General features: G+C 41.5%; 3 protein-coding genes across 4 annotated transcripts; all 3 read right to left on the bottom strand.

The window, feature by feature from the left end:
- Nucleotides 1–3,551: 3,551 nt before the first annotated feature.
- LOC147453353 (uncharacterized) lies at nucleotides 3,552–4,880 on the bottom strand. 2 transcript variants are annotated; one of them, XM_086517113.1, is made up of 3 exons: nucleotides 3,954–4,880; nucleotides 3,717–3,884; nucleotides 3,552–3,639 (listed from the first exon to the last, which is right to left on the bottom strand). In XM_086517113.1, exons 1-2 carry the CDS (start codon nucleotides 4,874–4,876, stop codon nucleotides 3,800–3,802), a joined length of 1,008 nt encoding a protein of 335 aa, XP_086373239.1. In that variant the 5' UTR covers nucleotides 4,877–4,880; the 3' UTR covers nucleotides 3,552–3,639; nucleotides 3,717–3,799. The 2 variants fall into 2 exon arrangements, with proteins under 2 accessions (XP_086373239.1, XP_086373238.1); XM_086517112.1 differs by having other exon boundaries at nucleotides 3,717–4,880.
- Nucleotides 4,881–7,087: 2,207 nt separating this feature from the next.
- LOC147453354 (uncharacterized) lies at nucleotides 7,088–11,068 on the bottom strand. The gene is made up of 3 exons (XM_086517114.1): nucleotides 9,652–11,068; nucleotides 7,872–9,374; nucleotides 7,088–7,761 (listed from the first exon to the last, which is right to left on the bottom strand). The coding sequence occupies exons 2-3, from the start codon at nucleotides 9,339–9,341 to the stop codon at nucleotides 7,645–7,647; spliced, it is 1,587 nt and encodes a 528-aa protein (XP_086373240.1). The 5' UTR covers nucleotides 9,342–9,374; nucleotides 9,652–11,068; the 3' UTR covers nucleotides 7,088–7,644.
- Nucleotides 11,069–12,093: 1,025 nt separating this feature from the next.
- On the bottom strand, nucleotides 12,094–13,654 carry LOC147453355 (uncharacterized). The gene has a single exon (XM_086517115.1). The coding sequence runs from the start codon at nucleotides 13,600–13,602 to the stop codon at nucleotides 12,241–12,243; it is 1,362 nt and encodes a 453-aa protein (XP_086373241.1). The 5' UTR covers nucleotides 13,603–13,654; the 3' UTR covers nucleotides 12,094–12,240.
- Between the last annotated feature and the right edge of the window lie 322 nt (nucleotides 13,655–13,976).

Here is a 13,976-nt window from a genome sequence, read left to right on the forward strand (position 1 = left end):
AAAAGATTCACTAGCATCAACATAGCTGATCTTTTCAAGAAAATCTCATCTGAGGATCTTGGTTGCTTCACAAATGTCAGGGTGTTTCCAATATATTGAGACAAGTGTTGCTTGAAGAGCTTGCACCTCCCTTATATCTATAACTTCCTTCAAAGATGGATCTAGGAGGATTTGACCAAACGCTTCTTTTTTTGTTGTTGAGTTTAGGCCCCTCATGCGTGTATCAAAACAATGTGCCACTTCATTGCATATCTTGCATCTTTTTTGCTCATTGTTATCATTGTTCTCTGTAGAACAAAGTGGTTCGTTTAGTTTGACCCTCTCTCATTGTTTCCATTTATGTTCAACCTCGTATTGCCTTATGATGTCTCTTGTTCGATCTTTACATGAGTTGCGTGGCAGTTCTTGTGATGGCTCTACGTCACAAGATTCTTCAGATTGCATTGTACCAGCTGTGCACACACTTCTAGATGGTTGAAAACTATGCAGATACTTGTAGAGTTTTACCAAAGCTAAAGGAGAAGGATCTACGTTCAAGCCTGACTATCTTACGATGCCCTGGCTCTAACAAAACGAAGCAAGAAAGGCATTACACACACACACACACAGGGAGAGGGAGACGAGTTGTTGCTCTATGGGATCCAGTCATTTTGTGGTTCACTACCCACGTTCCTGGGTCATTACACACTCATCATTTTTTAACCCATTTTTAAAAAAAGAAAATGTTCTCCCGACAAATACAGTTTTTCAGTGCCAGAAACCTATCATTAGGGGAATTTTGAGGTCATTTTTGTGTCTTTTAATGTGTAGAGAGAGAGTGGTCTCAACCAATGGTTGAAGAGCTTCCATTACGGAACCTCTATTTTTGAAAACTCACAAAAAAAGCAAATATTCTATCTTTACCGCAACTTTGAGCTGGTAAATAGCAATGTAAACAAGTAAAAGTGCAAAGGCATTCAATAGATGTCGCTTTTAGAAAGACGTACTTCTCATATTATATTGTTTTCATTTTGCACGTCGTCATCATAAAACAACGTTTGGATTCTATCTCATGATCTTTTCCAAATTTGGACCGTTTTTTGCACATTCTGCTTATTCTTCTCTTGAACTCAGGCTAAACTTCTCTGCTCATTTATTTTTTCACCATGGAATCTTCATCACGATCAAAACGACCAAGAACTTCCATTGAAGCCATTGTCACTTACAACACGACTGATCAAAATGGAGAATGGATTCCAATAACTATACACAAAGGAACGTGTATACTGATGCAACAGAACAAGAGAATAAAGTCTTCCACCAAAAACTCTTTCTTGGCGGGATGGAAGGGCATTGTTAAAGATTTCAGCTTTGGCGACAACAAAAAATCAATCAAAGAGGTGTTGGTGCAGCATGTGTACATGCATAAAGATCTGCATATTGACTCAGAGAGTTCTGCTTTGCCATTACATAGACCAAACTGTAAGTCTCTTAACTTAAATTCTTATTTGTAATGCATGTTGTATAAGGTTATTTGTTGTACAGATTTGTATCCTTCAAACATTATGGAATGGCAGCCAGTAGAATGTTTTATAAATATTCTGGATGTGTGTCATGGATCAATTGGTGAAGAAATATACAAGGGAAGGACTAAGGGTTCATTGGCAGAGAATGGAATATTCTTCTTTGACCATTATTATGTTCCACCTAGAAGGACTGGAGAACTTGGAGCCACAACCAAGCTAGACTTGCTTGATTTCAAAAGTGGAGAATGGTCACTCCCTAGCTAAACTCCCTAGCTCAAATACAAGTGAGGGCTATAGGTGAAAACTATTTTGTGAGATTCAAAAGTGTTTGAAAGCAAACATAGCAAGCAAACAGAGTAGAATTTCTATATTCATGCCCATTACAGTTTTTGTAGACTTCTTCTCTAATGTTGAAGTCAGAAAATCTAGAACAATGTTTTCAGTGAAGACTTTAGACTCAGCAAATGTACTTGAATTTGTGGATGAGGGTTGGAACACCAAAACAGTGAATGGAATCACTTGTAATGTGCAAGCTATCTCAATTGTTTGCAAATACATGATAGGGACACAAAACTTCATTATGTCATTTTATTACAGAAGATGGCACTATGTTGGTGGTCAGCTAACTCCACTTGATCAAGACATGGAGGACTTCATTGACAACCCAATAGAAGACATTGATATATGGGTAAACAATGTGCATCTGTCAATTGTAAACATAAGAGGCATGTGTAGCTTACAGCAATTGAGATTGGACCTGCAAAATGATGAATTGAACTGCCCACAACATTCTGCTTTCAAATAAATGGTGGAAAGGTAACCGTTATGCCTAAAAGTCTCTTGTTCTCTTATTGGTTCTTTATTTAACTTGAACTGTTTTTGTAGGTATCAAAAAGGAATGAAAAGAGGCTACAGTGCAAGGACATCTTGGATGGCATTGTACATTTGGTGCCTTAAACATCCTTCAAGGCAATTTTGCAAGGATCTTATTTTGTATCACATGACCTGCAAGGATCTAAAAGGATCTTTATTTTGTTATTGAAATGCAACTTTTCCAAACATCCAATGATTTGATTTTGTAACAGAGTCTTAAAACAAGGTGATCAAAATGTATTCAATTTCAAATATTTGCACTTACATACAAGGGTCCATACAAGGGCCAATTGGTCACAAGTGGGCTATAGAATAGACAATTGGATACAATAGAGAACTGGGAAGCTTGATACAAGTGGGCTACAATAAGCTAGAATAGTTTTCTGCCAGGAGTTTTCCTGTCCCTAGGGGACTTCCTTAATGGAGTTGGTGCTTTTGCAGAAGATTTTCTTTTTGAAGTGGGCTCTTTTGTCCTGGGAGATTTTATTTTTGAAAAGGGCTCTTTGGTAGGAGGGCTTGAAGGCTGCTTCCTCTTTCTCTTATCATCCATCTCTTCACTTGCCTTTTCCTGCTCACCACTCTCTTCTTCCTCTTCACTTGCCTTTTCCAGCTTTGCTTTCCCCTTATCATCTTTAAATACCTCTTGCAGTTGTCCATTTGCTTCAATCATATACTTGATAATCCTTGCTCTTGTCAACCATGCATGGTTCTCACTATAGCACTCTCTGTTGATCTATACAAGGCAATAGAAAGCAAGTTTTAGGAACAATAAAATGAGAAAAAATACAGCTGGCAAATATGAAATATTATGCTATACTTCTATATCTTGATTGTCATTGCAGTATATGAAGTCCAAGAGGAGCTTGGCATTTGTCACTACCCTCCATCCACATGAATGGTTTTCAGGTTGGATTGGAACTTGCAATTCATTACATGTATTTATGGGAAAAAATCTTTGAGGATAATCCATTGAAGTGAACAAAGCATAAAGAATTCCAACCTTCACAACTGAAAATTGGATTTCATTCAGCATCTTTGGCATGGGTGGACAATTCTCCAGTGTCTATATAAATCTTGTAGCAGCACTGTCCAAAATTCTTTACAAATGAGGTTCTGCTTTACTAAAAGTATGTGCTTGTGGTTTACAAAATGTGTCTGCTGCTATACTTACAATTTTGCTTGACCATGTACTCCAGCAAGAGAATTGACAAAGTAGCATTTTCTTTTCACAATATCAATTGCAATTAAACTCCAATGTGAGCTATAAAAACAAGCCTCAGTTAGCCTTCTAACATGAATTAGCAAATTCTCTTCACAAGGTGTAGGTAGGAAACTTACCTCTCATGATAAGGAATCAAGAAAATTTCACAGATTTCCAAGTCCACATGAGTCAACCACTTTGTGAGCTCTCTAATGTTTGTCTATGTCCTGAGAAAGTGGGAGATAGAAGGGTCTAAAAATTCCACCTTTTGTTGAAGGTCTAGCTCATATGTATGCATCATTAACCTGGTACAAGATATTGTTATATAAAGAGTTCTTGATATAAACAAAAATACAGAGGAAAACAAAAACAACCTGAGGCATGTGATAAGGAGTGGAGAATTGATCTCCTTGGTCCAGTCCTTGAGAATTTCCAAGGTCTCAGAGTCAAGTGAATTGTAATCCTCCCTAGGATCCTCCTCACTGAATAGAGCGACAACAAAACCAGTAGGATTGACACTCCTCAAGAGGGGCACTAGCTGAGGTTCCAACAGGTCAAGCTCCTTTCTCTCTGCAATTTCCTTGTCTTCCTTGGCTCTCTTTTTCCTTTCCTTTTCCTCTTCTTTAGTAATATCAACAACTCCTACTTCAGGCTCCTTGGGCTTCCTCCAAGGAGGAATGTTGAGAATATTGAATGCCTTAATATCATGCCTAGGGACAAGCTCCAAAATTTTTGAAAATCTGTATCTCAGCCTCCTGAGAGTGATCATGTCTTTGTCCATCAAAGTAACCCTATGGGCATGAGCTGCACAGATATAGGCATCTTGGAAAAGCTCAATCATAAAGTCCTCAGAAGCCTCCTGGATACATGCCAATGAAGTTCTAGTCCACCTCATGTCAATCTTGTACTCCTCTGCAACTTGTCTGCACAGTCTCTGGAAGGGCAGTTTGGGAATTGCAAGATTGATGGCCTTTATGGCCTTCCTTATCTCTCTTAGACATTTGACCCCCTGCTTGAACTTTCTCTTTGTAAGGAGAGGCTTAAGCTGCAGAGGCTTGGAAGCTTTCCTCTGATGTGTAGCTTTCCTTTTGCTTGGTTTAGGGTCAAGTAGAGAAGAATCCTTCCTCTGAGATGTGCTCTTCTTTGCGCCAGCAGAGGTTGGTTTGCCAGGAACTTTGGAAGTGGATGGTTGGTTTGGTAAAGTAACAGCTGAAGCTTTGCTAGGCTGAGGAACTTCTTCTTTATCTTTCAATAGAGGCTCATCAACCTTCCTTGCAGTCTTCTTGGTTCTTGCCATCTTCAAAAAGAATAGGAATGATTGCTGCACAACAAACAACAAACATTAGTAAAAAAAGTAAAAGATGTATATATAATTTTTACTATTACTTTCACAAAGAACAATAGATAAGCCTCTGGCCGTGTTGGCAATGGTTGGTGACACCCCGTGCGCGATAACAATAGCATTGGAGGCTTCGAGCGTCCAAGCGGCTCACGCACGGAGTGACAAGCGGTAGGCATACAAACACATGGTAAACTCCTCCTGGTGGACTTAGTGGCACACATTGCATGTGACACCCTGTACGCGAAATGACGAAGGGAGCAATGTCTTCACACTCACGTAGATCGCGCACCGGGTGACGGTTGATCAAAGCACTGGAAGAATCGGGTTGTGGAAGCGCAAGAATCGGGTAAAACCTCCTTCAAAATGCGTTTGATTTTGGTTTTGAGGAGCTTCTTGGGCTTGTATAGGGTGCTATGCGTAAGTCCCTAGGCGCGCCGCTCCTCCCTAGGCACATACTAGCCGTTGGGCACACACTTCGAGGCGGAAACCGCTTTGCACACCCCCCGAGGCGGCGTTTTTGGCCATAAAAACAACCTACCCAACCCGCTTTTCCGCTTATTGTGCTTCACAAGGCTTAGAAATAAAGCCTCCAACCCTCCAATCGACACCTCGCGACACCCCGTGCGCGATTTCAGAGGCTGTCGACCTCTTCCTAGCACGTGGATTTTGCGTACCAAGTGTCACGCCGTGCACGAATTTAGTGAGTGCCGACTTTCTCCTAACCCTCACAACTCGCGTAGCAAGTGACAAACTTAGCAAGTGACACAATTTGATGTAATTATTTCTTGCTTGCTTAGATTTACAACTTGCATACTTGTTTAAAAACCATTATTATTTTTTTCCATTATGAAGGAAGGGTGTTTTATTTATATATTTTAGTCATAGAAGAAATTTACACACCATGTCATGTCTATTTCTTAATGTCTTGATGGACTTCTCTTTTCTCTTTCTTAGACATTTGTGGATTGTCATAATGGATACAGAGGATATACAAGAGACCGTTGATGACAGGCTGGTGTCTTTTCCTTACAAAGTTAATGAACTTACAAGATTTCAAAGTGTCAAAGAGATTTTTAATGCTGCCTTTGATCTTCATGTACTTGTGGATGGCTTCTCCACACAAATTAGTGACTTGAAAGAGATATATACAGCATTGACCAGAGATCGCAGGCTTGACAATCTTATTCATTTTGTTGATATATGCAAAGCAGGTAGCTTGTCAAGGACAGGTATTGCAATGAAGTGGTCAAGCCTTCATCCAGATTGGCAAAAGATCATAAAGCCTTGCAAATTTCATGGTAATATGCATTTCCAGTTGGTAGAGTATGACCATGGACTTATCATTTTCTTCAGTGTACTCCCAACACCAGAGTGCAAAGAGATTCCAAAGCAGATTTCTCAGGCTGAGGAGGACCAGGAAGAAGAGGAGATAGAGATGGAGTTCCATGAAGAGGAAGAGAAACTACAAAGCACTGAGATGCTGGACATTGCAAAATTTAAAGCAGAAAACATCACTAAAGTGGAGAATGTTGACATTGAGGATGAAGATGTTGATCCTTTGCATTGCACAGCACCATTTCCCACATACAAAGTTAACAAAAAGGAATATGTTTTGCTGAATGACATTCAGCATCTTTTTGATCTAAGGGAAGATTATGCTTTGGCAGTTTTGGCTGAGTGGGGATCTATTGATTACTCACCTTGCCCCTTAGCAGTCTTGGACACAGACTGATTACTCACCTTGCCCCTTAGCAGTCTTGGACACAGAGGCAGAAAATTTTATTGACAACTCAAGTGTTGGAAAGCATGTGCAGGACATTGTTCTGAGATATGAGCAACAGGGTGTACCTTCTGAAGAGGAGTTCAATGAGATCCAGAAAAGGCTTAAAATAGAGCATATGGGAGAGGAAAAGACCAGAGATTATGAAGTAAGGCCAACTAGATCCATTGATATATGGGAACCTGCCTTGTTTGAGGAGGATGAGTCTCCTAAGGTATGTTTATGACCATTTTGCTTTGTCTAATTAATGTGCTGAACAATTAACCAAGACATATTTTTGCAGATTGAAATACTGGACACAGACAAATTCCTTGGCAGGGGGAAGGGTTCCAGACCCTTAAATTTAGGAAGGAACTAGAGCTTGGGACACTTTATTGGGAAGCTCAACAAAGAGACTGTCATTATATTCCATAACAAGTTTACAAGAGAACCATTGCTGCCAATGCTTGCAATTAAAGCACTTGCAAAGGTTGTTGGTTCATATCAGCTTACTCCAGGGTTAGAGAAGTTAATATTGGTGGAAAAGGAGGAATCCATTAGAATTTTTGGATTCTTCCCTGGCCTTACTGGTTCTAGAGCTGTTTATTTTGCAACAATGGTATCCTATGTGCTTGCCCACTCTGGGGACCTCAAGAGACAAATGATAGGCTACAATAAGCAGAAGTTTCTAAAGTTTAGGGGTGAAGTTGATGTTCCTTCATTAGAAGACTTCTGACTTTGCTCAAACCTGTACTTTGGCCCACTTTCTACCTTGTCTCTCTCTTGTCAGATTTAGAAAATGCCTTACACAGGAACAAGCAGAAAAGACAAAATTCATATAATAGTTCATCTGAAAATGAAAAATTCTTACAATTCAGTAGTGCTTTCTTTGTCATTTTTTATCTATTTCTATGCCATATTTGTCTATAGAACGATTGGAAAACCTCAAGCAAGCTGTTTGCCTTCACTGCACCTCCCCCATGTCTTGTATGCTTGAAAAACTTGGTTCTTGCTTGATAATGGGATTTGTCCATGCCTTGTGTAGACCATATGGACAGGGAGTGTGATTGTAAATTATATGCTGGCAAAGTAAAAGTGTGTCAATAATTAGTAAGTATGAGATTAATCATATGCTGCCAAACTAAAAGTATGTACATATTAAAAAGGTAAGAAAATAAATAAAAAACTTACCATGTAATTTGTGAATTCCTGATACCAAGCATCTTTCATTGCACTTCTGAAGTTATTGAGCACTTTCTTGAAATTTGGCAGATCATTTTTGCCCCAGGATGTCTTATCATAGTAGGAAAATACTTTGTCTAGTGATTCCCATACCTCTGCTTTTTTATTTCTTGATGTACCTTCAAGACCATGATCTTTGATGGCATTGTGGAGAGATTTCCACTGGTTATACTTCACATTGGATGAACCCTTCTTGGCATTTACCTTTCCTAGTTTTCCATGAGACCCTAGGAAAGCTCTGGCCTTCACACCACCAACAGAGACCTTTGTAGGCACATTGTTTCCATTTGAAGACCTCTTCAGGTCTGTTTCAATCTTAACCTTACCACTGTGAAGGCCAATTTCTGATAAAACCCTTTCAATACATTTGATTGCAGCATCTCTAGCTGCTTTTGGCTGTAACTCCCAAGCAAACCCCACATACAGATGTACAATTTTCTCCACAATTCTGCAAAGAGCATGCAGAGTGCATATGTGGACATTAGCAAGTGGAATATTTAAAACTTCTTTGAAGTTTGGATCTTGAGTATGCCTATTGGGTGCTCTGTTCCAATTTGCAGGATTACATTCTTTTGCTGATGCCATACAATACAGACAAGGGCTCTTTGCCATAGCTCCTTTGGAGACATTGTACATACATTTAAGGGTTTTAAGGTCTCCTCCCATGTGCCATTCCACCATGTAACTTCCAAACCCTTCAACTTTAAGCTCTTCCCCTAATTCTTGTGCATTAATGACTTCGGGTATTGTTGTTTGATGGAAAACCCAATCCAGAACATCAAAGTCTTCACTCTCTACTTCAAAAGCACCTAGCCACCAGACATTCTTCTTTGATTGCACGCTGAAGTACTTGGTATCCTTCGGTTTCAATGCTATGTTCATTAAAGTTATGGAAATCCTCTCAATTTTTCTGTTCTTAACAATCTCGCATTCATCAAGCTTTATCACAAAACTGACAACACCATTAGCTTCTGTATTCTCCAGCTCATATAATCTGATCATTTCCTTCTCAAGTGTCTTCAAGTCAAGGAAAATATTATTGAACTCGTCAAATTGAAGATCCCTCTTTTTACCATGATAGATACCATGAATGTGGTGAGGCTCACCCAACATCTCCATTATCCTCTCATTGATCTTTTGCCTTGCCTGCTGCACAATGGATGGCTTTGGAAGCAAAGAGGACTTGACTTTACATTGCTTTAACCTTGACTTCATATTTCTGAACAGCTTGCTATAACCATCTCTGCTAATGCCTACCTTATCCATAGTATATTGCACATCCTCCTTGTCCAAGCAAGAGCTCTGCAAAAATCCCTCAATGCACTGCTCCTTTGCCTTTTTAAACTTCTTCTCTGTGAAAATATTTTTGGCAACCTTGGGAGGTAAAACATCACAATAATGTTTAGCTGCCATTTCCATGTTTGATGCAGAGTTTGGTTGTAGCAAGGTCACCTAAATCAAAAGGTACAAAATTAAATGATTATTGATCTTGTCCAAATGACACCAACAAAATAAACAAACATTGATCAACTAAATTAAAGTTAACTGAATATTAATCATTTAATAAAGAACAATAGCATAATAACAACCTAACAAAGAATATGGAGCAGAATCATAATACAAAAGATAATGTGGAGCAGAATCATAATACAACTTAACAAAGAAAAGTAACCTAAGCATATTAACAAAGAATAGTAGCAACTTAACAATATAAAATAAGCATATATACCTTGCTGCTCTGATTCTCTTGCTGCAACCTCCTCCACCACGTCTCAAGGCTTCAATGTTCTTTAACTTCTTTTCTCTTTGTCTGTTTCCTAACATTGTATTCTTTCTTCTAGCTTGTTTGAGCTGAGTTTGTAGATTTTCGTTGCTCTCTTTACATTCCTCAAGCTGTTGTTTAAGAGTATTTATCATTTGTTTGGTCAAATGATCTTCTAACTTAAGAATATCTCTCTCTGCCGCAAGACTAGTCTGTGTATAACCCAGCAACCCTCTTTGACCATCACCCACAAATTTTATCAAAGATGAACAATTTGAGAATGGGGGAGTGCTCTTTGTCATTGGGTCCACTGGATACAATCTTCCATCAGTCCAGAGATCAATGTGTTTTTTTTTATCTTTCCGCATTGCTTCAAATATGGACGAGGACACCTCTTCACATTTGTTTCTCTTGCGCACTGGACAATATTCTTCATTTAGCTCAATGTGTAGATGGTATAAGCTTCTCTTCTCCATGGAAGTCTGTTAACAGTATTTGTCAGAGATAGTACTATAGGGAAAATCTCTGCAGATACGAGGAAGAAGACGACACAGAAAAGGTTTGTTTCAGCTTTTGAAAATTTTGAATTTTGGGTCAAAACTTACGTTTTCGTTAGTTTTGGAGGGAGAATACTAAAGATCCTAGAAAGATTTGACAATGACATGTTTCGGCGGAGGTAAAAAGGGCGCAAACTCACCTTTTTACAAACATTTCACTATTTTTTAGATAAAGTATATATTCTCTCTCTACATATTCTTATAGGGCACAAAAGTGACCTCAAAATTCCCCTAATGTAGGTAACCTTCTTTTCAACGCTGACGCTCGGGCTTCTTCCACTTCTTGAGATTGGGTCTCTGGCTGGCCGATAATCTGGCTGAGATAATTGAGCATAAGTCCTGCCATCTCATCTTGGTTTTGAATTGTATTCCCTTTCTCATCATCAAGCACTTGCACTCGGCCTCGACTCTTTCTCACTTTTAGAGCCCTAAAAAATATGCTCGGTTAGAAGGCTCTGGTTGGAGGAAAGTCTCCCTAGAGAGCAATCTCGACTTCTTGATTTCCTCCAGATGTTCGTTGGCTAGGTGAGATTTAGCTTCTAGCCATCGCTTGTGCTCATCTTCGGTAGCCAGTCTGGCAGCCTTCGACCTAGAGGCTAATTGCACTACCTCCTCTGTGAGATGTTTGATATGTGCCTCATTGGCTTTTTTATCCCGAGGACCCTAAGTTTTAATAGCTTTTTGTACACTTCGAACAAATAGATTCCAAGCACTAGGTTTATTCAACCCCACATCTTTCTTGAGCTTTCCCAACGCTTTCTTGGTGATGCTTCTGAAGAGAGGGTCTTTGAACAGGTGTGTCCCTATAACCATAAGGTTTTTTCTCCCCTCTTGGGGATTGCCCCCCCCCCCCCCCTCTATCTTTCTTGAGTTGTAAGTGTAATGGCATGTGATTGGAGAGGCTTCTTGTTGAGATTACCTTCATCTCTAACGCCGATGAGATCCAGTCAGCTTGATGAGAGCAGTAGCATCTGTCCAGCCGGGAGGCAGTGCGGACATACTGAAGACTTGTGTAGGTGAATCCAGGCATGCTGTTCCATGGGCCCACTTTCCACAAGTTCAATCATAGCCCACTTCTCACATAAGCTCAGCCATTTAGACTTTTTTGAGCCACTCAGTATGCTAGCGGAGCCTGTTCTGTCCTTGCTTTTCTTGACCATATTAAAATCTCTAACCATCAGCCATTCCCCTTCGATCGGAGTATCTCTGAGCTACATCCATAGTTTAGCTCTATCCTTTGCGTTGCAAGGGCCGTAAACATTTACTATGGTGATGGGTTGATCGTCCCATCTGATTCTAATACCAAGGACTCTTCCGTAGGGGTGGTTTAGAACCATCTTTGGCTCCAAATCTCTGTCAACAATGAACAAGACACCACTGAACCCGTCTCTTCCTTCCCCATAAAAGATAAGTTTTTTTCCTACAATCTGTTTTCTCTTGCTATGAGCATCCAAATGGTGCTCTTGGATGGCCCAGCAATTGACTGTCTTCTCTTTCTTCACTTCTTCCCAGAAGAGAGTGCCCTTCTTCCGGGTTTTTAATCCCTTCACGTTTCAAGATTGAATAGAGAGAGTATCCATCATTGGGAAAGGGGGACAAATTCTTTTGCCTCCAGGAACTCTTCAACAAAGTTCGCATTCAGGTTGTCCTCTTCCTTTATTGGAAGTTTTGGGAAAGACGAATCAAGAAGACCTTTTCACTTCTCCGAGGCTTCTTATAAAAAGCCAAAAAAAAGTGACGAGAAGATGGAATGTCATATTTGTGAAAACCACTAGTCATGCTCACTAATGATGGAAAATATACAATTTCGCGTTCTGTTCTCTCTCGATTATACAATGTGTTGTTGAGGAGAATGTAGAGATTATGACGTTTTCTCTCGCCCTTTTTCTCCTCTCTCTCTCTCTCTCTCTCTCTCTCTCTTTTTATCTTCAATGTGGCAGATATTATTAGCTGAGATTAGCAAATTCTATGTTATTATACTCTATGAGGCGTTGCAAATTCAGAAGAAAGGCATATCACGGAACCGCTCGACAAGACCGCTGGTGGTATTCACGAATTGTACCACGATTTGGATGGCGTTGCGGCCGATGAGACCCAGCACGTTGGCGCGGACGAGGCCGGTGGCGCCATAGCCGCCGTATCGCTCACTGTTGGCGCCTATGTGGTAGATGTGGCCGGAGGTGAGGGTGACGCCATCAAACGGTTGAGCCTGCTGGCGCAGGTGGTTGGCCAGATTCTCACCACTCTGAAGAGCCTGCGAGCTCGCCCCCCGATCCGGCTGTACATGTCCCATGTACAGTGTCCGGGTACTGTTCTCCCACCCCAGTGTTAGACAACACCCTGAAAGTTGACTGGTGGCTATTATGCGCGTCGGATGCGCCGCCGCGTCGTTATCTTGTAGACTGATGGAATACCAACTTCCCGACGGTATTGTATTACCGCCGCTCAAATAGCTCGCTGACATCACCGGCACTGCCAGCGCCTTTATCGTGTGACTCCTCACCGCTCCCCTGCTTAGCCCTAGGCTGCTCGGGAAGAAGCGCAGCCCCGAATTCTGTGACGGTACGTAGACGTCGAACGACTGCAAGCCGCCGGAGCTGCCGCCCGATGCCTGGAATTGATTCTCTCGACCAGCGTTCGGTGAAGTCACGATGAGGTAGACGGCAAGCTCGTCAGCGTCAAAGTCATCGGCGCCGAAAGCGTCGCAGGCGTCGGTGGGTGTTCTGGGGAAGCCGTTGTTATCGTGAGGCGGTATACCGCCGCTGCCGCCAGCGGCAGCGCAAGTGGCGAGGAGGCGGCGGCGGCGCAGCTGATCATGAATGGGCGCAGTTGTAGAGTCGGCAGCCTTGCCGTTGCCGCAGCAGGGGTCGGGGACATCGAACTGGCCCCAAATGTTTAGAGCTGTGTTAACACAGCGGGAGGGCTGAAAGAAGAAGACGCCATCCACAACTGCCCACGACTGCGCGCACCACTTCTCCCAGCTCTCACCGGACGGAATGCTCCACAAGACGCTGGAGAATTGGCGCCGGCCGTCGCCCTTGCAGCCGTCGTTCTGGAAGGAGCCCCAGTTGGGGTTGCAGCCGCTGTCCAGAACGTAGAACTCACCCCATTCCCCTCCCAAGCCCCGGTTCACACACTTGTCGGGGCTGCTAAAGTAGGTGCCTTGGACAGTGGCGGACGTGCCCTTGCACTGGGATTCCCAGTCCCCCTTGATATTCCATAGCCTTGATGAATATTTGCGGTAGCCAGGCAGCACACAGCTGCCTTTGGAGAAGCTACCCCAGTTAGCAGCGGAGGATGCATGCAATAGCAGAATTAGCTGCAATAGCATCACTACCCAATACAGTAGTAGACCCTTCATGTTGCTGATATCTAGGTATACTTATACAGTCAAGTACATGCAAGAGCTCCTCGATACTAAGTTTTGCAATTGCAAAGTTTTTCGTGCCATTTTAAGAGGCAAGAGTGACACCCACACACGTAACTTAAACGAGTGACACCCACACACGTAACCCCTTAACAAACTTTTCAATGTAATTGTACACATCAAAATCACTAGAATTTTCTAAAGCATTCACCTTTTTCGATTATCCACATGGTGTAGCATGTTGTTTTTGAAGTTTCCACAACTTTTCAACGGAATTGTACAAGTTTAGATTCTCCACATGGTATGGCTTATTGTTTTGAGAGTTCCCTCAACGTGTCCCAAAGAGTCCACCCGTTTTGAAAGTTTCC

The sequence above is a fragment of the Adiantum capillus-veneris genome, chromosome 7, assembly GCF_014529385.1.
Source record: "Adiantum capillus-veneris isolate H3 chromosome 7, ASM1452938v2, whole genome shotgun sequence".
Classification (NCBI taxonomy): Eukaryota; Viridiplantae; Streptophyta; class Polypodiopsida; order Polypodiales; family Pteridaceae; genus Adiantum; species Adiantum capillus-veneris.